This window comes from Leiobunum rupestre, chromosome 5 (assembly GCF_980474605.1).
Source record: "Leiobunum rupestre chromosome 5, qqLeiRupe1.1.hap1, whole genome shotgun sequence".
Taxonomy (NCBI): Eukaryota; Metazoa; Arthropoda; class Arachnida; order Opiliones; family Sclerosomatidae; genus Leiobunum; species Leiobunum rupestre.
In genome coordinates this window covers 25391188-25415569 of record NC_143388.1, presented here as the reverse complement: position 1 = coordinate 25415569, position 24382 = coordinate 25391188, and the positions used below count along the sequence as shown (strand labels likewise).

At 34.3% G+C, this 24382-nt stretch overlaps 2 protein-coding genes across 3 annotated transcripts in view; one reads left to right on the top strand and one right to left on the bottom strand.

The window, feature by feature from the left end:
* Positions 1 to 7092: 7092 nt before the first annotated feature.
* Usp12-46 (Ubiquitin-specific protease 12/46) overlaps positions 7093 to 24382 on the top strand; it is a 39153-nt gene continuing 21863 nt past the window's right edge. Inside the window, exons 1-8 of one of the 2 annotated variants that reach the window (XM_090175283.1) lie at positions 7093 to 7229; positions 7658 to 7738; positions 7805 to 8021; positions 8089 to 8169; positions 8233 to 8417; positions 8492 to 8652; positions 8736 to 8868; positions 11286 to 11438. In XM_090175283.1, the coding sequence (XP_090031409.1) occupies positions 7227 to 7229; positions 7658 to 7738; positions 7805 to 8021; positions 8089 to 8169; positions 8233 to 8417; positions 8492 to 8652; positions 8736 to 8868; positions 11286 to 11438 (1014 nt within the window). In that variant the 5' untranslated portion in view covers positions 7093 to 7226. The remainder of the gene's footprint in view (positions 7230 to 7657; positions 7739 to 7804; positions 8022 to 8088; positions 8170 to 8232; positions 8418 to 8491; positions 8653 to 8735; positions 8869 to 11285; positions 11439 to 24382) is intronic. The other variant, XM_090175284.1, reaches the window with a different exon arrangement.
* Positions 18376 to 20883, bottom strand: LOC149943955 (uncharacterized). Its single transcript, XM_090174567.1, has one exon. The coding sequence runs from the start codon at positions 20828 to 20830 to the stop codon at positions 18503 to 18505; it is 2328 nt and encodes a 775-aa protein (XP_090030693.1). The 5' UTR covers positions 20831 to 20883; the 3' UTR covers positions 18376 to 18502.

The window sequence follows — 24382 nt, the reverse complement described above, 5'->3', positions numbered from 1 at the left end:
TAAAAATTAAAAGGTTTTGTTTAATGTAATCAGGGCCAAATTGTTCTTCAATTCTGAACTTAATTAGCCTTTTCAGTTTACCTAGAGCCACGTAGCGGCTAACGTGAGAAACTATTTGGTTATAGTTATTAAGTGACTTATGGTACTGTCTTTATCGAGGGCTTTTGACCTTCAATCATTATCCCAAACTAGCGCTCGGAATTGTTTATTCATTACCCACAAATTTTCCGATTTATTTAAAAAACGTTGGTAAAAAGAATATCATTTTAACTTATTTAATTATGTTTTTTTTACGCAACCAAGCATTTATTTGAATAAAAGTGGTATTTATTTAAATAATTGTTTGTTTTATTTAAATAGTAGGCTTATTCACTTTCGATTATTTAAACATTTTACAATTTGTATTCAACTATTGGTTATTTAAATAAATATTATTTAAATATAGCCGAGCTTATTTTATTCATGGATAAAAATTAATCGACTGCCGAGCACTATTCCAAACTCGTCCAGCGCAGGCAACGAAGCATTGGACAAATAAGGCTAAACACCAAAAATGGGTAAAATAAAAAAATGTACGTTTAAAAATAAGTGCAGTTTCGTTATCTCGAAAACTTTCGGCTGACTCTGAGACAAGAGGATTCCCTGTTAGATTTCGCTTCGATTTTGGGCTTGAGGGAAAACATTTCTACGTTCTCTCCATTCTGAGGAGTCTGCCCCACTTCCGGTCGAGAGTCGACGCACGCTCGAGCGCCTTCGTTTTGAGTTCCTTCAATCACCTCTTTACCGAATTTTTGCTCTCCTCTAGCGATTTCCGGCCAGGGGGACAATTTGTTCAAAATCGAGAACCATAATAAGCTGGATACTTTTCGCTTGTTATGAAATTTCGGAGCAGGGTCAAAAGACTGACCTATGACGTCAATTTACACCGATTCTGTGGTAACGAATAGTCGGGGTAAGAACGTCTTCCCAAAATGGCTGCCTGTGACTATTTTACCATATAAATGCTGGATAAGCAGGCGATATAGACCCATAACAAAAGAGGGGCCGCAGACGAGGCTTAAGTGAGACCTTTGGACGGAACATCCGGTTTGTGACGTTTTGAACCACGTGACCGCCATTGAAATATTCAGGCGGAAGTAAGGAAACGGATGTTCCGTCCAAATGCTGAGTTGCCAGCTAAAAATGTTAATTTTCGGCCCCCCAACTTTCATCATGGGTCTATTATCAGTTTACTCTCTTTACACCGCATTTTCAGTAGGATTAAAAAGTATAACCTCAGCTGTTAGACGCTTCAATAAATCATCCTACCATGAAATCTCCAAGAAGTAATATTTCCTAGAGCCAGGACCTGCAAGTCACTATTTATATAGTGCTTGTTAAAATAATGGAAATTTTTCACTTTTACGGCAGCAACAAGCGTTCCCTTTTAACCAGGTAGTTTTTTGACATATTAAGGCTTGGCAAAAACACGACGTTCTGTTCACAGGGAAAAGTGACATAATTACTAAAAGTGTGATAATTCCTGTACTTTCGTATGCTAAAGGTTTAATGAATGCTCGACGCGAGACCGACCACATAAAAGGCTATTTATTGTCGTCTTTCTGGATCTTTTTTTAGTCTATGGTATTATATCGTAGGTAGATGGCGATAGCATCTCCACATAACGACGAAAAATCAAAAAATACACTAACTTTGACCAGTGCTACTTAGTTCCTCCGTTCCTCACTACGAGGCGTTATTTGTTGGTTTTAACTTCCTTCTCTCCCTAAGGCATACTTTCCCTTCTCCCCTCCCAACTTGTATTTCGCTCGTAACATTCATTCAGAAAAAGGTCCGATTTAATTGTAGGTTTTAAAATGAAAACTTCGTTATATTTGCATATATTTAAAACTTTTAAAACAATTTAACAACAAATATAGCACTGCTAACTTAACTATTAATTAATGTTAGGTTCGATTGCCACACTTTCGGTAATTATGTCACTTTTGCTACAGGTTAAAAAATTTCATTATTTCAACAACACTATATAAATAATACCTTGCGTGTCCTGGCTCTCAGAAATATTACTTCTTGGCGATTGAAGGATGATTTATTAAAGCGTCTATTGATGAATAGTTCACGGTGTAGATTAATTATCTCCACCAGAACTAGCGAACAGATTAATTTAGCGTAAAAGGTGTTTACCTTTTGTACCAGAACAAGCGTAAAGTATCTGGGGGTCACGTGATTTCGCTATTTTCCGTCGTACTGTTAAAGCTTGGACGAATAAATACTGGACACGATACCAAATGGTGCGCTTGGTGCTTTTACGGCAGCACCGCATGTAGCGCCGTACTGTCAAGTTTTGGAAACATTGCTATCCAAATACTTAACACGTGCCCAATATTAGCGGACGATGTTAGGCCTAGCGTTCCTCGTCACTGTCGTCAAAGCTTACAAATTTTTCCATTTTGACAAGGCATTTTTAAATTTTATTATATTTAAACCTTCACACAAACCAAGAATGTATTTATTTATACTCAGGGAGAATGAATATGTCGAGATTATATTTAGCGTTTCTGAAAAATTCCAGCCGTTGGGGCCCCCGGTATGCTCCTCCGCTTTAATAAAATCAAATAATACTGCAATCTCATTGGTTCTTTAAAATTACGTTTTTCGACGAGATTAACGCGCTGCGAGGACGCAAAAAATAAGACCGCCTCCTTTTTCCCTCCCCCCCCCCCTTAGCGTGACTGGGTTAGGGCCTCAACGTGTAAGTCGATAGCCTCGACATATTAATTATCCCTGAGTATAAATAAATACATTCTTGCACAAACTATATATGCAAAAACATTAAAGCGAACTTCCTATTTAAATTAATTAAATCATTAAACTTTCATTTTTATTCCAATATAATTATTACTGAATAATCTAAAGCCAATAAAATTAACAAAAGCCTCCCTTCTATTAAAAACAGCGGAGCAGACGACGGAATGCGGGTTATCTGACATTTTTACTCACGTGTTTCATATTTGGATAGAAATATTTAGCGATTCTCTCGGTAGGAGCGCTGACGGCCGATGCAAATTGTGGAACCGGGGATTTGCTTAGGTTGCGAATCCAGTAATTATTCGTCCAAGGTTAAATAAAGTACCAAAAGAATGAGCGATTTTAACTACAATGGCTACAATGGCACGTACTAAAAGTAACATAATAACAATAAGTATGACACTTCTTATTACCTTTATGCTAATTTTCTTACAGGACCTTTTTTCGACACTGAAATTCTAGCCCAGCTCTGACTTGCACCTGCAAACGAACTGAGTAGTTTATTATCGTCCTTGGGCATATTCAGACACTAGGGGGCTCTGTGCTGACCTAGACCTTGAAGGAAGGAGCTTACTGTTCGAGCGTGAAGAGTTTTCATCAAAGAACTGCCTATGAGGTGGTATACTCTAGGAAGGGACATGTAGTTTTTGGTTTTTATTGATTTTTCGGGAAACATGTTTGCCAGCTCGTGGACGTATATTCAAGCGAGTCGCGTCGACAGTTTTAGAACTGAAAAGTGCTAAACTGAGCAATTTTTGGTGGAGGGGGGGGGGGACAACATGGCCGGATTTTATGAAAACACCTATTTTGAGAAAGTCTAAAAATAAATAAGCATAAATACATTATTGACCAGGCTCTGTGCTAAACTAAACCTTAATTTCCCCAATAACTTTGCAAATAAGTTCTTCGATAATATTTGCTAATTGTCATACTTATGGTTAGGATGTTACTTACGTACATACTTATATCTTTTTATCAAAAATAACATAAGTTACTATTGTGATACATGTCAATTGTTAATTTTTCTTCTACGCTATTAGCTCAACCATCTTTTTATTATGAAATGATTGTTGAGTATAACCATAAGTGTATAATATTTTAAATAACTGTGACACTTCCTATTCTTCACATGCAAAAGTTTTACTAATAGCTATTCACAAGCTTTACCGGCTTCGTCGCCATTTTGCGTCCGCTTGCGAACGCGTCACACGTAGCCTTTGACAGCGCCTCGCTAGGGGGAGATTTTCTTCTTGTGAAGACGTCACTCCGTTACTAGCTCTCAGTAAAATATTCCTCAAAGTGACAAACTTATGGAATAGTATAATTGACTTATGGTGTAACCAATCCCTGGAAGCCTGAATTGACACCTATAGTCTCTACGCGGTCGACTGGCCAATCTTCTTCCTTAAAGGAAGTATGAACTAATTGAAAAATACGTCTGCTAATACTCCTTACGACTTGTTTTCATCTCATCGTAATCATTATCCCTAAATATAAATGAATATATTCTTGATTCACTAATCTAAATAAGTCAAATTTTAGGTAGATTAATATACTCTTATAGGCGCTTAAATAAAACATCTTCCCAGAAATTGCCAAGAAGTAATATTTCCGACAGCCAGGACTCATAAGTTATTATTTATATAGTGCTTGGTGAAGTATTAGAAAGCTGGAAACTTTCTCGAACGTAACATCGGTTTTTTGCTAAGCCTTAACATGCCAAAAAAGTTACCGGGTTAAAAGGAAACACTTGTTGCATACCGTACTGCAAACGATATATGTTTAGTTCTAAAGGAATGAGTTTTCATCTTTTTCCAAAAGATAATTTTATACGAAATGAATAATAATAATCAGCTAGGCTAATACCCAAGGCACCACCTTAGGCCTAAGTCATCAAGCGACTTTTGAAGCCATTAATTCAGGGGGCCGGGTTACAATGCGTAGGAGGGTGGTGGCAAGCCCTGCATGCCACGAGATCGAGCCAACAGCTCCCTACACTAACTATTACCGTTAACCTCGACAAGTTTTTATGGAAGGGGAAACCGAAGAACTCGGGGGAAAACCCCTTAAACCAGTGGGGAGAAAACTTGCAAACTCTACGCAGAAGGAGTTGTTCCGAGTTTTTCACCCAGTGCCACAAGCTGGGGTCGAACCCGGCTCCTCTTGCTGCGAGGCGAAAGTGCTAACCACTCCGCCACCCCACCTAATTAACTCTGCCTCCATGAGAAGCTTTAAAATTGCCTGGTATTATAAAAATATTACATATAATTTTAATTATTTATACCATAAGAGGATGATAATAATAATAATATTATCTTCTTATACTTAGTTTAAAAAACATTATATATGTTACCTTAAAATATATTATCGAAAATTAACATTAGTATGTTCCTTATACACGTGAGCCGACGCGTTTTTTATCTGACGCAAAATTGTCATGAGGGCAAAAAGCGTCTCCATATGGCTTAAATATGACATTGTGGTTAGCCATTCTAACCGTTTAACCGACCGACCGGAAATAGCTTCTTCCCAGAAGAATTTGGAGAGGGGAGTAGAAACCGAGTATCTTTTATTGAAGCGTCCATTGTTTGTAGGTAATGATTATATTGATTAATTTAGCGCTAGGGGTTGCAGTGCCCCCCCCCCCCCGACAGTGATCTATAATCTAGCAACAAATTTGATGGAGTTTAGTTATTGAAAAACTACTTGATTTGATTGCCTGAAAAAGAAGTGGGTGCATGATGCCATGGGCGCCCAAAGAGGGGGCAAATGCCCCCCTTTCATGGGCTATGAATACACTAATAAAGTTTGAAAATTTCCCTCTCAGAAAATGGCTCCGGGAGCCCACGCATGAAGCCACAATAATTAATTGAGCCAGACGTTTTTGCGACCAATAATTGCAAAGGTGGCGCTGCGGCGCCTACGCGTTCTTATATATTGCGGTTTATATGTGACCCGAGGTCCTGAGAAAGTCGACAAATTGATCGCGACGCCCTCCTTCGTCGGACCGTCGAAAGCTTGAGAGGTGTCGTGTAAGCATTAAGTAGATTTTATAAGTTTGGCAAAGTGTTACTGAACAGACGGTAAAGAAAAATAGAATAGATTTTACTTAACTCAAGCGCTTATTGAGCCAGTATATTTTACAATAAATGTATAAGGTAATGGCAAGAATGAGTTCATCGGTATAAAAATATGAGACCTGATTAATTAATTCTTGGTAGAACACAATCAGATACAGAAACGTATAAACAAACAAAACATAATAAGTTATTTTTAATGGTATTTTCAATCCATCTAAGGTGATTTACAATGACATAAGCAGACCACTTGCTGAAACTTAGTTCCATCTCGTTGTTGATACAACAAATAGAAGAGCGAGTTTTGACTTAATTATGGAGGAAGTTCCAATAATTTACGTTCCGCTTGGATATTGTCGTACATTGGTTTTTAAATTTTTTGGGGAATATCTTCCGCTCCATACTACATGAATTTTTTAATTGATGTCATAGATGCCATGCACTTTACCAGAAGTAAAAATTTTACGGTAAAAATTTAAAATTGTATTGGTTTTTATTTTGTATTAAACCTCATTAACATTTTAAGAGAGTGGCTCCCAATCTTTTTCCTCGCAGAACCCTTTTTATCTGAACAAAAAACCGCGGAACCCCAACGGTCAGGGAGTCGGGGAGCGACCGATTTTTAAAAACGTATACATGTTTTTTTTCAAAATAATCCCGCTGAACACATGAAATAACTTTGCGGAACGCCAGTGCTTCGGGGTACACTCTTTGAGAACCAATATTTTAACCTTAAGTTATATATCGGGCTATATCAATCGACACATAAAACCCACACTAGAAAACTTGTAGGAGTAAGTATACTCGTAGCTATATTATTTACACTACATGATCTAACTCCGCGCTCTTAACCCGTCTAATATTTAAGTCGAAACTGCTCTCGGCTCCTATTCGAATTAAACCAATGTTATGGGTGACGTTGTCATTAACGTGAGAGCAAGGGCTAGTTTTGGTAACTTAATTGCTAACGAACATCGTGATGTCACTGAGATGAGATCCTATTGAAAATCAATGGGATCTCATCTGGGTGACGTCAGCAACAGACGAATTTTGGAGGCAATCTAAAAACTCTTTCCAACCGTTGCTCGATCGAGACCCCGTTGAACTAAACATACTTTCATAACAATTGTTTGGTCTGTTCTAACAGACCAGAGAACACCATAAATCTTCAATCCGAAATTTTGTTTACAATCATGGTGCTCTTATCCACATCTTTATTTGCACCATAGTTGCGTATCCAAAATCAAAATATCAAAAAGTAAAAGTAAAATGGCCGCTTCAATAGTCGCGACGTTGTAGGCCAAATGTAATGAAAGGAACTACTCGTTTCGGGGCTTCATAATGGTAACTTTATTTATTATAAATAATATTCAACGTGTTTTGATTATACTGCTGAATATTACCCATTCTTGCTTATGGATAATCAATATAAACAATATAGTAGACATCGGACCCTAAGCCTATCCCAAAACGCAAAGACCGGGGCCCGGGCTCATCTTAAGCCTTAGTCAAATTTATTGCGTTGCGTTGCATGATTCTAATGATTAATATTAACCACTCTTTATCCTATCCCATTGAGCATTTAATTTCTTTATGTGTTTACTGATTCCGTTCATATGACATGGTATGCATGTCATAATAGTATAGAGATTTTATATAGCTGTTTCTACAACTGATTGGTTGGTCGAATCTTATGTCAGCTAGCATGGCTTCAGTTCAAAATTAGACAGTCAGTCTAACTACATGTAGTTTAAAACTTTCCGTTTTTTTAGGGAGCCAACGCCTCTCAGTTGGAGAAAGAAATTGGCCAGGATCAATTCCCCTCCAATGAGCATTATTTTGGACTTGTTAATGTATGATATTTTCAGAATATAAACTATAAATTAGTATGTCAAAACTAATGAAAATGTTTTCCGCAGTTTGGAAATACATGTTATTGTAATTCTGTTCTTCAAGCTCTATACTTCTGTAAACCTTTCCGCGATAAAGTTTTAGATTACAAAGCCAAAAATAAACGAACGAAAGAAACATTGCTTACTTGTCTCGCAGATCTTTTCTATAATATTGCCACCCAGAAAAAGAAAACGGGCACCCTTGCCCCCAAAAAATTCATTGCTAGGTTACGGAAAGAAAATGGTAAATCTATTTTAAACCTTTGTGAATAATGGAAAAAGTTTGAAACCAATTTCCAAACAAATTTCAGATCTTTTTGACAACTATATGCAGCAAGATGCTCATGAATTTTTAAATTATTTGCTGAACACGATAGCTGATATTTTGCAAGGTAAAGAATTTGCATTTGTTTAGCATAAGTTTTGTAAGTTTACAAATATGTTTTAAATAATAGCTGAAAAACAGCACCAAACTAATGCCAAAGGCAAAATGAGCGTTCAAAATGGAGAACCACCTCACCAACCTCACATTCAATCACAAAATCAACAGCAGTCAAATACCAAACCTGATCCTACGTGGGTTCATGATATCTTCCAAGGAACGCTCACGAATGAAACTAGGTGCTTAAATTGTGAAACGGTAAATAATTTTGATTTAGCTTATGAATACGCAATACTGTATGACTGGAAATTAAGATCTTATTTTTTTAATAGGTTAGTAGTAAAGATGAAGATTTTCTGGATCTATCCGTAGATGTAGACCAGAATACGTCAATTAGCCACTGTTTACGGGGGTTTAGCAATACTGAAACATTGTGCTCTGAGCATAAATACTATTGTGAAAATTGTTGTAGTAAGCAGGAGGCTCAGAAAAGGTAACGCATTCTTTATTTTATTTTACTTCATTTCGTTTGATTAAAAAACGTTTTTATTATTTTCATATTTGATGCACTATTAGAATGAGGGTGAAGAAATTACCAATGATTCTTGCCTTACACCTGAAACGTTTCAAGTATATGGAACAACAAAACCGACACACCAAGTTGTCTTATAGGGTCGTCTTCCCACTTGAACTTCGTCTATTTAATACGGTAACTATACCTTACTCACTTTTGGTTTCCGTGCTGGGCCTAATAATAGCTTTCCTAATATGTAACATAAAATTTATAAGAAATTAGGGCTGTGTGAGTACTCGGTCTTGAGTCCGAGTCGGGACTTGAGTTTATAAATAAAATTAAAAATACCTAGCGAGTCCCATTATATTCCGGCGACTCTGTTTTGGCTTTGCTTTTAAATATTCCGCAAATAATTTTTATTTAGTAGTTTAATTATTTATCACAAAAGCAGTAAATCCCTGATAAAAGTGATAATACCATTTAGTTTTCGATAATTTTTGTAATATATTGATACTAATTGGAAATTTCAAATTAGTCGAATAAATTTAATAATTAGTTAAGTACAGAATGAATAATTAGTTAAAATATTTTTTACTGATTTTAAATGGTTAGGATAAATTTTAGGGCTTGATTAGGACTCGATTAGAAAATTAGCACTCGAATTGGCCTTGAAAGAGTTAAAATCCATTTCTTATGGAATCGAAGACTTGAATGAGTATTGAAAAATTGGACTCGAAGACTCGCAAGTCCAATATTCCAAGACTCGGGACTCGGCTCATGCCACAAAAATAGGACTCTCACACCCCTAATAAAAATATTAGTTTAATTATAGTGATGCGCAATTAAAAAAATTATTTGACTAATTTACAAATTAAACATGGTTATTTTTAAGCTCTTAATTTTTATGTTTTTCCAAATAGTCCATTTTATCATCAGTTAATTTTAAAAACCAATTCAAATCTCATGAATCTGAATTTGATTTTCTTGAAAGTAAAGTGTACTTAATTCAAATTTGTTTGGGACTATTTAGGAACAATTTTGAGGCATGTTCAACGATAATTTTGGAGTAACACATTAAATTGGCAATGCCAAGATGATGCTATTTTATAATTCTTAAATTATTTACTGTGATGATGATGCATATATTGACGTATCAAATTTGGAAATAATTGATATTAATATGATATTAACTAACGTTGTAAGTTATCTATCATAACATTAGTCTATATGATAAAATTGTAGTAAAAGATGGTTCCGTACATGGTCATACCATTCTATTCTAATTTTTCATGAAAAAAAGTTTGCAAGAGCATTTCCGAATGTTTCTTTTCAATTTACGTGATACATATTTTCGATCACAAATGGAATATTGTTTTTTTTATTTGTTTAAACTCGTAACCCCCTGTTTAAAAATAGGTATGATTTAGCTTCTGAAGTCTGGTGTACGTTTCGCGGCTAATCAAATCAAATATTATCATTAGTTAATCGCAAATTTTCCTAATTTTAAATGTTTATCTTAAAGTATCGGATTTGCTTAAGCCGATATTGGCTGATACCAATATTAGAAAAATAGGCAGATATATCTGTGCATCCCTAGCTACAATTATATTGCTTTTAATATTCATATTATACAAAAATAATTGTTCGTCATATATGACAGTCCAAAATATTATCAATTTTAGAAAAACGTTATCGCACTTTTAAAAATTGGCAGCTTATTGATACAGAATGTTGGTGTTTAACATCGTTTAAATTACTTTTACGAGTAACTTAAATTGTTAATAACACTTACATAAAGTTGGACCTATTGACAAAAATCTTAAACCCAATCCATATTGCCAAATATCGAAAATAATGTATGCATTTGAAATTATTGTTGCACAGATATTGGTAACCAAATATATCAGCCTATTTTTCTAATATTGGTATTGGCCAATATCAGCTTAAGCGAATCAGATATTAGAAAAATATTGTCAGAAAAACTTTAAAAAATAAGACAATTCTCTATTAACTAACTAATGATAATATTTGATTTGATTGGCCACGCCACGTGCACCAGACTTCAGAAGCTAGATCATACCTTTTTTAGATAGGGGGGGCTAAGAGTGTAAACAAATAAAAAAAACATTATTCAATTTGTGCTAGAATATATGTGTCACGTAAAATAGAAAGAAACATTCGGATATGCTCTTGCAAACTTTTTTCATGAAAAATAGAATAAAATGGTATGACAGGGCACTGAACAGTCTTTTACAATGATTTTATCATATACACTACTGTTATGATAGATAACTTTGTTAATATCGGCCAATATACCATCCGATATTACCGCTGATATATCGGCTGTACCCATATCGGTTCATCCCTAAATTATTACTAGTCCAATAATTTGCTCTAAATCATATGTATTATAATTATAATACATTTGGCAACGCTATGTCTTACTTTTCAAATTCTAATTTAAATGAAATATTTTTAGGATATGAAATGTTTAAAAATTTAATTTTCTTCAGTTTTTGCCTAGTAAAATTTCATTGTCTGCCTCGCACTCTTTGTCTCTTGGGTATTCATATTAGCAGGCCATTTTACATGTAAGGTATTTTTTTCTCTAGTCGGATGATGCATATAATCCGGATCGTCTGTATGACCTTGTAGCTGTGGTGATCCATTGCGGTAGTGGACCAAACAGAGGCCACTATATCTGTATAGTCAAGAGCCATGGTCTATGGCTGCTCTTTGATGACGATATTGTAGAGGTAAGATTGGTAAGCTACACCACTTTGACCATAATCATAGATGCTCAGAATTATATCGTAGTAGTGTTTTTTTAATTTCTGGGGTTTTTATTTTTATGGTACCCTAAAATAGGTTGCCACACTTTTAAGTCTTTAAAATGAAAGTATTGGTATGGTCAAGAACATATTTGGGCTAACGGAGAATCTTTTTACTACAACTATAGAGTAATTTCACTTCTTTGCTTTGGCTATGGCCGCCATTTTGTGCAATTTTTCTCTATGCGAAAAAGCATGGATGACATTGTGTCATGTGAGACTGAAATCACTGAATAGTCTGTGATTTCATGATTTTTAGAAGATATTCTGCTTCCTTGAGTACAGAATATTGAAGTGGTTTCCCTCTTTACTGGGGAACAACACTGTGTTTCTTCTAAGGGACAGGGGAAAAATCTTGGGTGAAGTGCATTACAGCCCCGCGTAACTTATTATTCTTACATTATTTTTTTTTAATCACTGATTGCCAAGGAACTCATTAGTGGCAAAATTCTCATTTGGGGGAAATGAGAAATTGTTGACTTATATTGTGCAAAAAACATTCCACGTTTTCCGCTGATAAAGCATACTCTGTGGGTTAGGTTTAGCGATGGCGGGTAGGTTAGGTTTGTTGACAAAATTGCCTGTTTTCATTTTAAATTATTAACGCCATGAATATTAATTTCCACCAAGAACGTTTTGCACCACTGGGTTCCTTACCAGGGATTAAACAAAAGGACATGTGGGGCTAAAATACAATTTTGCCGAAATCATAAGACAAAATACGTTCTTGGTATGGTAATTTCGTAAAAAAATACAGAGGACGTTGTTATCTGTCTGTATACTTGGGACCATAAATTACAAACTTTTTCCGTCTAGTAGCAATAACTTCTTTATTTTACTGACAAAATTTCCTTAATTAAAAAAAACCATGAAGTTATTTAAAGCAAGTTAAAAGGTTTAAAAAATTACAAAACATCTTCCAGAAACTCCTAAGTGGCAGTGCATATTAAAATACGTAATATTCTAAATAACGACTGCCGTAGTCACTGTAGCTTGAGAAACATTTCTAAAACTAATAAGAACAAATTCTAAGCTAAATGCATTGTTAGAACTAAACCATAATTTCTACGACTAGACAACCCTTTTCATATAGCTTTTAGTTTTGTTTGTTTTCGAACCAAGCATATCGGTTAGAGATGTGCAAACATTTTGAGGATGTGGTAAGTCATCAAATACCAAATAGTATATCAAACATCAAATAATTAACCAAATGGTTTTCATATCAAATAATTAATAAAATGGTTTTCATATCAAATAATTAACCAAACAGTTTTTATATATAATATTTATTTCTATACTAAAAAATTAAAAACCAACAAAGTTCTCTTGTAATATAATTACATAATTTAATTATAATAATTATAATATGAATCACTAATATTTATTTAATATGAATACTTATCACTTGGTATATTTTTAGGATAATAGTTCGCAGCCAGTTAACTAATAAAATACCAAATAGTATAGCGAAGAGAAATACATTAACTTTTTATTCCAAGTCTTGTCTCAACTGAAGAGATCATATACATAGTTTTTTTAATGATTAACTAGATAAATTTGGTCCAATAACTAGAGTTCGTAATTTTAAATTGTCCAATAACTACAGTTCGTAATTTTAAATTGTCCAATAATTACATTTAGCAATTTTAAATTGTCCAATAATTACAGTTTGTAATTTTAAATTGTCCAATAATTACAGTTCGCAATTTTAAATTGTCCAATAATTACAGTTTGTAATTTTAAATTGTCCAATAATTACAGTTCGCAATTTTAAATTGTTCAATAATTACAGTTTGTAATTTTAAATTGTCCAATAATTACAGTTCGCAATTTTAAATTGTCCAATAATTACAGTTCGCAATTTTAAATTGTCCAATAATTAGTTTGTAATTTTAAATTGTCCAATAATTACAGTTTGCAATTTTAAATTGTCCAATAATTACAGTTTGTAATTTTAAATTGTCCAATAATTACATTTCGCAATTTTAAATTGTCCAATAATTACATTTCGCAATTTTAAATTGTCCAATAATTACAGTTCGCAATTTTAAATTGTCCAATAATTACAGTTCGCAATGTTAAATTGTCCAATAATTACAGTTCGCAATTTTAAATTGTCCAATAATTACAGTTCGCAATTTTAAATTGTCCAATAATTACAGTTCGCAATTTTAAATTGTCCAATAATTACAGTTCGCAATTTTAAATTGTCCAATAATTACAGTTCACAATTTTAAATTGTCCAATAATTACAGTTCGCAATTTAAATTTTCCAATAATTACAGTTTGCAATTTTAAATTGTCCAATAATTACAGTTCACAATTTTAAATTGTTCAATAACTATTAGACAGATTAAGTTAGACATATAAACTTGTAGAAGTGTAAAAGTAGCTTTATTCCCTACAATCTACACTTCTACAAGCTGAATCTGTCAAGCAATAGGATACCTGATGTTGAATATTCATTGTGATAAATTCATTTAAGTTTCCTCCTATTCTCACCCTGTGAACAGTGTGAACACGTTTTATGGCCTTGAGCATATTGACACGCATGGAGATGGTCGGAAATCGATTACAGCGACACCGAGTTAGTAGAAATGAAACTAATAGGCGCTTAAATAAAACATCTTCCCAGAAATTGCCAAGAAGTAATATTTCCGACAGCCAGGATTCATAAGTTATTATTTATATAGTGCTTGTTGAAATATTAGAAAGCTGGAAACTTTCTCCTCTTATGGTATAAATAATTAAAATTATATGTAATATTTTTATAATACCGGGCAATTTTAAAGCTTCTCATGGAGGCAGAGTTAATTCATTTCGTATAAAATTATCTTTTGGAAAAAGATGAAACTCATTCCTTTAGAACTGAACATATTACTTTTGCAGTACGGTATGCAACAAGTGTTTCCTTTTAACCAGGTTACTTTTTTGGCATGTTAAGGCTTAGCAAAAAACTGATGTTACGTTCGAGAAAGCACGGCCAACTTTGATCAAAGTTGGACTTTGATCAAAGTTGGCCAAAAGATAATTTTATACGAAATGAATTAACTCTGCCTCCATGAGAAGCTTTAAAATTGCCCGGTATTATAAAAATATTACATATAATTTTAATTATTTATACCATAAGAGGATGATAATAATAACAATATTATCTTCTTATACTTAGTTTTAGTAACATTATATATTTTACCTTAAAATATATTATCGAAAATTAACATTAGTATGTTCCTTATTCACGTGAGCCGACGCGTTTCTTATCTGACGCAAAATTCTCATGAGGGCAAAAACGCGGCCCCAGTTGGCTTAAATATGACTTTTTGGCTAGCCATTCTAACCGTTTAACCGACCGACCGGAAATAGCTCCTTCCCAGATAAATTTGGAGAGGGGAGTAGAAACCGAGTATCTTTTATTGAAGCGTCCATTGGAATAAGGTTTACTAATCGGTTTTGAAATTTTAAGCTAGAGCTAGTAGTAGCAGTTACCGGTGATTTTCGTTTCATTAGGAAAGTTAAGCCAGCTCTCGAAAACCTGTTTGGAGAAACTTGTAGGAGTGTAGACGTAGCTTTATTCTTTACTATCTACACTTCTACGAGCTCTCCCGTTCACGTTCTCAAGATGGTCAAATTAAAACTACTTCGGGGTTCAAATGAAAACTACTGCGGCGTTAAAATTAAAACTACTTCGGGGTCTAAATTAAAACTACTTCGGGGTCTAAATTAAAACTACTTCGGGGTTCAAATAAAAACTACTTCGGGGTTTAAATTTAAACTACTTCGGGGTTTAAATTTAAACTACTTCGGGGTTTAAATTTAAACTACTTCGGGGTTTAAATTTAAACTACTTCGGGGTTTAAATTAAAACTACTTCGGGGTTTAAATTAAAACTACTTCGGAGTTCAAATTAAAACTACTTCGGGGTTCAAATTAAAACTACTTCGGGGTTCAAATTTAAACTACTTCGGGGTTTAAATTTAAACTACTTCGGGGTTAAAATTAAACTACTGCGGCGTTAAAATTAAAACTACTTCGGAGTCCAAATTAAAACTACTTCGGAGTCCAAATTAAAACTACTTCGGAGTCCAAATTAAAACTACTTCGGAGTCCAAATTAAAACTACTTCGGAGTCCAAATTAAAACTACTTCGGAGTCCAAATTAAAACTACTTCGGAGTCCAAATTAAAACTACTTCGGAGTCCAAATTAAAACTACTTCGGAGTCCAAATTAAAACTACTTCGGAGTCCAAATTAAAACTACTTCGGAGTCCAAATTAAAACTACTTCGGAGTCCAAATTAAAACTACTTCGGAGTCCAAATTAAAACTACTTCGGAGTCCAAATTAAAACTACTTCGGAGTCCAAATTAAAACTACTTCGGAGTCCAAATTAAAACTACTTCGGAGTCCAAATTAAAACTACTTCGGAGTCCAAATTAAAACTACTTCGGAGTCCAAATTAAAACTACTTCGGAGTCCAAATTAAAACTACTTCGGAGTCCAAATTAAAACTACTTCGGAGTCCAAATTAAAACTACTTCGGAGTCCAAATTAAAACTACTTCGGGGTCTAAATTAAAACTACTTCGGGGTCTAAATTAAAACTACTTCGGGGTCTAAATTAAAACTACTTCGGGGTCTAAATTAAAACTACTTCGGGGTCTAAATTAAAACTACTTCGGGGTTTAAATTAAAACTACTTCGGAGTTCAAATTAAAACTACTTCGGGGTTCAAATTAAAACTACTTCGGGGTTCAAATTAAAACTACTTCGGGGTTCAAATTTAAACTACTTCGGGGTTTAAATTTAAACTACTTCGGGGTTAAAATTAAACTACTGCGGCGTTAAAATTAAAACTACTTCGGAGTCCAAATTAAAACTACTTCGGAGTCCAAATTAAAACTACTTCGGAGTCCAAATTAAAACTACTTCGGAGTCCAAATTAAAACTACTTCGGAGTCCAAATTAAAACTACTTCGGAGTCCAAATTAAAACTACTTCGGAGTCCAAATTAAAACTACTTCGGAGTCCAAATTAAAACTACTTCGGAGTCCAAATTAAAACTACTTCGGAGTCCAAATTAAAACTACTTCGGAGTCCAAATTAAAACTACTTCGGAGTCCAAATTAAAACTACTTCGGAGTCCAAATTAAAACTACTTCGGAGTCCAAATTAAAACTACTTCGGAGTCCAAATTAAAACTACTTCGGAGTCCAAATTAAAACTACTTCGGAGTCCAAATTAAAACTACTTCGGAGTCCAAATTAAAACTACTTCGGAGTCCAAATTAAAACTACTTCGGAGTCCAAATTAAAACTACTTCGGAGTCCAAATTAAAACTACTTCGGGGTCTAAATTAAAACTACTTCGGGGTCTAAATTAAAACTACTTCGGGGTCTAAATTAAAACTACTTCGGGGTCTAAATTAAAACTACTTCGGGGTCTAAATTAAAACTACTTCGGGGTCTAAATTAAAACTACTTCGGGGTTCAAATTAAAACTACTTCGGGGTTCAAATTAAAACTACTTCGGGGTTCAAATTAAAACTACTTCGGGGTTTAAATTTAAACTACTTCGGAGTTCAAATTAAAACTACTTCGGAGTTCAAATTAAAACTACTTCGGAGTTCAAATTAAAACTACTTCGGAGTTCAAATTAAAACTACTTCGGAGTTCAAATTAAAACTACTTCGGAGTTCAAATTAAAACTACTTCGGAGTTCAAATTAAAACTACTTCGGAGTTCAAATTAAAACTACTTCGGAGTTCAAATTAAAACTACTTCGGAGTTCAAATTAAAACTACTTCGGAGTTCAAATTAAAACTACTTCGGAGTTCAAATTAAAACTACTTCGGAGTTCAAATTAAAACTACTTCGGAGTTCAAATTAAAACTACTTCGGAGTTCAAATTAAAACTACTTCGGAGTTCAAATTAAAACTACTTCGGAGTTCAAATTAAAACTACTTCGGAGTTCAAATTAAAACTACTTCGGAGTTCAAATTAAAACTACTTCGGAGTTCAAATTAAAACTACTTCGGAGTTCAAATTAAAACTACTTCGGAGTTCAAATTAAAACTACTTCGGAGTTCAAATTAAAACTACTTCGGAGTTCAAATTAAAACTACTTCGGAGTTCAAATTAAAACTACTTCGGAGTTCAAATTAAAACTACTTCGGAGTTCAAATTAAAACTACTTCGGAGTTCAAATTAAAACTACTTCGGAGTTCAAATTAAAACTACTTCGGAGTTCAAATTAAAACTACTTTGGAGTTCAAATTAAAACTACTTTGGAGTTCAAATTAAAACTACTTCGGAGTTCAAATTAAAACTACTTCGGAGTTCAAATTAAAACTACTTCGGAGTTCAAATTAAAACTACTTCGGAGTTCAAATTAAAACTACTTCGGAGTTCAAATTAAAACTACTTCGGAGTTCAAATTAAAACTACTTCGGAGTTCAAATTAAAACTACTTCGGAGTTCAAATTAAAACTACTTCGGAGTTCAAATTAAAACTACTTCGGAGTTCAAATTAAAACTACTTCGGAGTTCAAATTAAAACTACTTCGGAGTTCAAATTAAAACTACTTCGGAGTTCAAATTAAAACTACTTCGGAGTTCAAATTAAAACTACTTCGGAGTTCAAATTAAAACTACTTCGGGGTTCAAATTAAAACTACTTCGGGGTTCAAATTAAAACTAAGTCGGGGTTCAAATTAAAACTACTTCGAGGTATAAATGAAAACTAATTCGGGGTATAAATATAAAAATACTTCGGGGTTCAAATTAAAAATACTTCGGGGTTCAAATTAAAAATACTTCAGGGTTAAAACCATATTCAAATCAAAATTTAAAGATAACGTAGAAAATAAAACCAAATAAACAATAAAATAGGCGAAAATTTTATTTAAAAAATATATGAAAATAAATAACTGGTACAACTTGAATGTTTAAAAGCACTCGTGCGTCGTTAATTTAATACTGAAATTTCCCGGAATGAGCTCGACTATAACCGAGTTTGCACCGCCTGTAAATGCGTCAGTTTTTGAACGATTTTCTCCATAAGTAGCTTCTGTTTCAAGGATTCGTCGGACCATTGCAAATAGACTTGCGTCACGACCGCGTTTTTAACACTTTTGCTCATGGCGTTTTCGGAAGTCCCGTCTAAATTGATCACGATAATGTTGGGCGTGTATTCTTTCACGGCGCGACAAACCGCCAACTTCAACTCCCACATCCGCCAGCAACTTTTCACGTAATTCTCGCTAACTACCGCCACGAAATAACGACTGCGTTCCATGGCGTCCAGAATGTTGTCAATGACGTGTCTGCCCGGTTCCGAATCGCGTTCTCGCACGTAGAATTTCAAATTAACGCTGCCGCTCTCTAGTTTCTTCAACAACACTCTATTCAACCAATCGAAATCCTTCTTAGAGTAGGAAAGGTACGCGTCATAGGCGTACCCGCCGTTGATTGGTTGCTGTTTGTGACGTAAGCCCGATCGCGCGCACCAAATGTAATAGTAGTAACGCGTGTACCATCGTAATCGGTAAGCCGCGTACGTTAAGGTTAACGTTATCAAGACGAACGCCACGGCGCTTAGGCTTAACGGTAACACTAGGGATTGTTTATTAGCGGTACGGTGGCATTGGTACGGTAACGTAGCGTTGTATACGTATCTAACGCCCACTCGGTTTTGGTCCAAACACTTGAATCGGTCGAGTTGGTCCCATACGGTGCGGTTGACGATCCAGTTTTGGGTTTGGATCAAGTCGCAATCGCTGCAGTTGAACGGGTTGTCCGATATGTCGACGTGACTCACGTTCGCCAAGTCCATCAACATGGGTTGGCTCACTTTGCTTATTTCGTTAGTTTGGAACAAAATGGTTTTAATGTTGGGCGTGTTGACGAAGGCTCGTTTCTTCCACGATTCGAGTTTGTTATCGCGACCGTCCAGGTATTCCAAACTTACCTGGTCCAGGAGTAAATACCACCAAATTTCGCACAGCGAATTGTACCTGAAACTCAGTCGTTTCAGTTTGGTCAAGTTCTTGAAAGGGTCGTTGTGAGGGTACACTTTCAAGTTGTTGCGATCCAAAATCAGCGTTTCGATCTCGACGAGATTGTTGAAGGTGTCGTTGACGATTTCGTCCATTTTGTTGCTCGTCAGGTCCAACGTTTTCAGTTTGTCCAACCCGGCGAACGCTCTGGGTATTATCTTAAGGATACGATTGTTGCTGAGGTTCAGACTAATCAGATTGGGTAAACCTTGGAAAGTGGCGTTTTGCAAACGACTTATTTGATTTTCCGACAAATCCAAACGCGAAAGTTGGTTCATTTCGTAATCCACTCGCTCCAATTCGAACTCCGTGTCGCGAACGTTTTTGGACATGTCCAGCTGGGTCAATCTCGTCCCTCGTAACTCCTGCGGAATTTTTCCCAATTTGTTGTCTTTCAAAATCAACGTTTTTAAATTGTCTAATTTCGTTCGAAAAGTTCCCGGTTCGATGGATGCGACGTCGCTGGATGTCAAATCCAAATAGACCAAATTGGGTAAAACGGGGAAGCTCTGGTCCAATTTCCGGTAGACGTTCCTGTAGTTAATATCACCGGGGAGGGCGTTCCCTACTCTCAGAACCCGCAAATTGGAATCGTTTAAACTGACCAACGCCCGTTTCAAATCGGCGGACTTTTGGAAATTGTTACCAGACAGATCCAACTCGCACAATTCCTTCAACTCTACGAAAGAAGTGTCGTTCACCCAATCGATCCAATTTCGCGATAGATCCAGAACTCGTAGACGCGATCCTTTGAGACGGGTCAGAAAAGACAATTGTCCGTGAATTTGATTCGAATGTAGAATCAAACGTTGTAAACCGCGGCTCTCCAGTAAAGGCGCTATTTTATATAATTGTCTAAAGCGATTACCATCCAATTTCAACGTCTTTAAATTAACTTGGTTTCGTAACAAACCCGGCTCCAAATGGTCCAATTCGTTGCGACTCAAGTCCAAATGGTCCAGACGGATTAAATTAACGAACGCGTTCTTTTGTATCGTTGTCACCGAACTATTGGTCAAAATGAGACGCGATAAATTGGTAAAGTTGGCGAAATGCGACGTCACGTTGACGAAAGTTGAGTCCGTCACGCTGAGACTTTCGACGCTAACGTTGACTAGTCGTAAAGCGTTTTCGTTGACATTTCGTAACTCGACTTGGTTGTCGTACAGTCGGGTCTCTTCTGGCCAACATATTTGATAACTGAAATCCAACGTGTTTACCACCGCGAAGTGTACCAAGTAAAAGCCGTAAACAAGTAAAACGTGTAAGGCCATTCTAGCATCGGTCTCGCAGACCGACTAGATGGTACGAGCATCCTTGGACGAATGAGCGAACGATAAACGGAAATTTTTCAGACTCCCTTCACGCTCGTCGCTTCAATGAGTACAGAGGCGAGAATTGCGTCACAGAACGTCAAGTTAGAAATACTCTTTTCCGATAATTTTGTTTATCGAGAATACTTTTGCCTTCGTAAAATTTAGATTTCGTCGGAGCTATGATTTATGACTATTGCAGCCAAGATAACTTTAATTATTTTTTTAAATTGATTTATTTGATTTAAATTATTTTCATTATTTTGATTAAACGTCTTATGCTGTTTTCTCTTATCTTTAATTTAAACTAGAATTAAAACTATTTGTAATTAAATTTAACTACTATTTAAAAACAAATTTAATTTAGTTGCTTCTGAATTAACAAGGCTAGACAACCTACTTTTGTTCATTTTCATAAATACATTAACGTTTAATCTAAATTAATGATTTTTAAGAAAAAACTTGATTTAAATCAGGTCCTATATTACCCTGTAAAGCCTTATAAAGTCCTATACTATATAAATTTGAAAATATAATCCTATAAATTTACAAATATAATCCTATAAATTGGAAAATATTATCCTATAAATTGGAAAATATCCTATAAATGAAAATATAATCCTATAAATTGGAAAATATTATCCTATAAATTGAAAAATATTATCCTGTAAATTGAAAAATATTATCCTGTAAATTGAAAAATATTATCCTATAAATTGAAAAATATTATCCTATAAATTGAAAAATATTATCCTATAAATTGAAAAATATTATCCTATAAATTGAAAAATATTATCCTATAAATTGAAAAATATCCTATAAATTGAAAAATATCCTATAAATTGAAAAATATCCTATAAATTGAAAAATATCCTATAAATTGAAAAATATCCTATAAATTGAAAAATATCCTATAAATTGAAAAATATCCTATAAATTGAAAAATATCCTATAAATTGAAAAATATCCTATAAATTGAAAAATATCCTATAAATTGAAAAATATCCTATAAATTGAAAAATATCCTATAAATTGAAAAATATCCTATAAATTGAAAAATATCCTATAAATTGAAAAATATCCTATAAATTGAAAAATATCCTATAAATTGAAAAATATCCTATAAATTGAAAAATATCCTATAAATTGAAAAATATCCTATAAATTGAAAAATATCCTATAATTGAAAAATATCCTATAATTGAAAAATATCCTATAAATTGAAAAATATCCTATAAATTGAAAAATATCCTATAAATTGAAAAATATCCTATAAATTGAAAAATATCCTATAAATTGAAAAATATCCTATAAATTGAAAAATATCCTATAAATTGAAAAATATCCTATAATTGAAAAATATCCTATAAATTGAAAAATATCCTATAATTGAAAAATATCCTATAAATTGAAAAATATCCTATAAATTGAAAAATATCCTATAAATTGAAAAATATCCTATACATTGAAAAATATCCTATACATTGAAAAATATCCTATACATTGGAAAATATCCTATACATTGGAAAATATCCTATACATTGGAAAATATCCTATACATTGGAAAATATCCTATACATTGGAAAATATCCTATACATTGGAAAATATCCTATACATTGGAAAATATCCTATACATTGAAAAATATCCTATAAATTGAAAAATTTATCCTATAAATGGAAAAATATCCTATAAATAAAAAATTTTATCCTATAAATTGAAAATAGCATCCTATAAATTGAAAAATAGTATCCTATAAATTGATAAATATAATGCTCTTAATTGAAAAATAGCATCCTGTAAATTAAAAATCCTGTAAATTGACAAATAGCATCCTATAAATTGACAAATAGCATCCTATAAATTGACAAATAGCATCCTATAAATTGAAAAAAATTTCCTTTAAGGAATTTTAATTTTCAGCTGGACTACCTGCTATTGCACCTAATTTTAAGAACTAAAAAAGATACATTTAAATAAACGGAATTTAATTTAAAGTTTGCTTGCTATATAATTACCTTTTGTATAAAACCTTAGTTGATGACGCCTAACAATTATGTAAAAAATTGCCGTTTCACGATGGTACAATTTACGAACGTAATAATACTTACACAATCCGTTTTTTTGTCACGCTCAACTTGTTTCGTATTTTCTGTTCGCCACCCGCTGTGTTTTGAGGATACGTTCATTATCGCCTGTTGCAATTACTTAACTCCATCTTCCCGCCCTTTCACAGTTGTTGTACACGTCGTATCGCCAAAGGATGGGGGGGGGGGGAATTGTCGACGCAATCTGCATTGTAACGTCATCATGATCCAATGAGATTTGTAAGACATTGACGTTTTTGTAAACGACCAATGCGACTTCAAACCGTTTGGACCGAGATGCGCGTCGTAGGTGGTATTAGGCTATCGCTATGTGCTCAACGCGACAACACACGACCAACCAGTGTCGTAAATAATTCCTTTGTCATTATTTGTTTTGTTTTTAGTTTGTCTCTTGAGCTGTAATTATGTTTCCAATAGTTGGGAAACTTTTTTCGTGTTCTTGTGATCGCGCGATAGTCTGTTAGTACTGTGTCTCGTTTACAAAGTTCAAAATATCGGTGTTATCAGAAGTATATAAGAAATAATTTAAAAGTCAATATGACTTGGAAAATCTTTAAATATCAGATAATTAGATTGTCGGCAGAAAAGTCAGGTAAATTTCCATTTTTTAATAGATATCAGGTAAATTTATGAGTATTCAGAATATTTGTCCCAAAGATAACAATTTTATTAAAGATTTGACTTTATTACGAATTAAACCATTTTTGTTTAACCCGCATCACGAAAAGAACAGTCAAGTTATAAAATGAAATAAAACCTTAATTTTTATTTAGGTTGTCTTAAAATATTAGGTGGGGAAAAAGTGGAAATATAGGTGGGGAAAACCAGCAAATACCAATGGGGAAAACCTGGGAATATCGATGGGGAAACTGTGGAAATATAGGTGGGGTAAACCTTCGAATACCAATGGGGAAAACCTGGAAATATCGATGGGGAAAAAGTGGAAATATATGTGGGGGGAAACCGTCTAAATATAGGTGGGGAAATCCTGGAAATATAGGTGGGAGAAAACCGTGGAAAGATCGGTGGGGGAACCCGTGGAAATATAGGTGGGGAAAACCTGGAAATATCGATTGGGAAACCGTGGAAATATAGGTGGGGTAAAGCTGCAAATACCAATGGGGAAAACCTGGAAATATCGATGGGGAAAAAGTGGAAATATTTGTGGGGGGAAACCGTGGAAATATAGGTGTGGGAAAACCGTGGAAATATCGATGGGGGAACCCGTGGAAATATAGGTGGGGAAACCGTGGGAATATAGGTGTGGTAAACCTGCAAATATCGATGGGGAAAAAGTGGAAATATATGTGGGGGGAAACCGTCTAAATATAGGTGGGGAAAAAGTGGAAATATAGGTGGGGAAACCGTGGAAATATAGGTGGGGTAAACCTGCAAATACCAATGTG

Coding starts and splice junctions, on each gene's coding strand:
- LOC149943955 (XM_090174567.1), bottom strand. CDS start 20,830: ATGGCCTTACACGTTTTACTTGTTTACGGCTTTTACTTGGTACACTTC.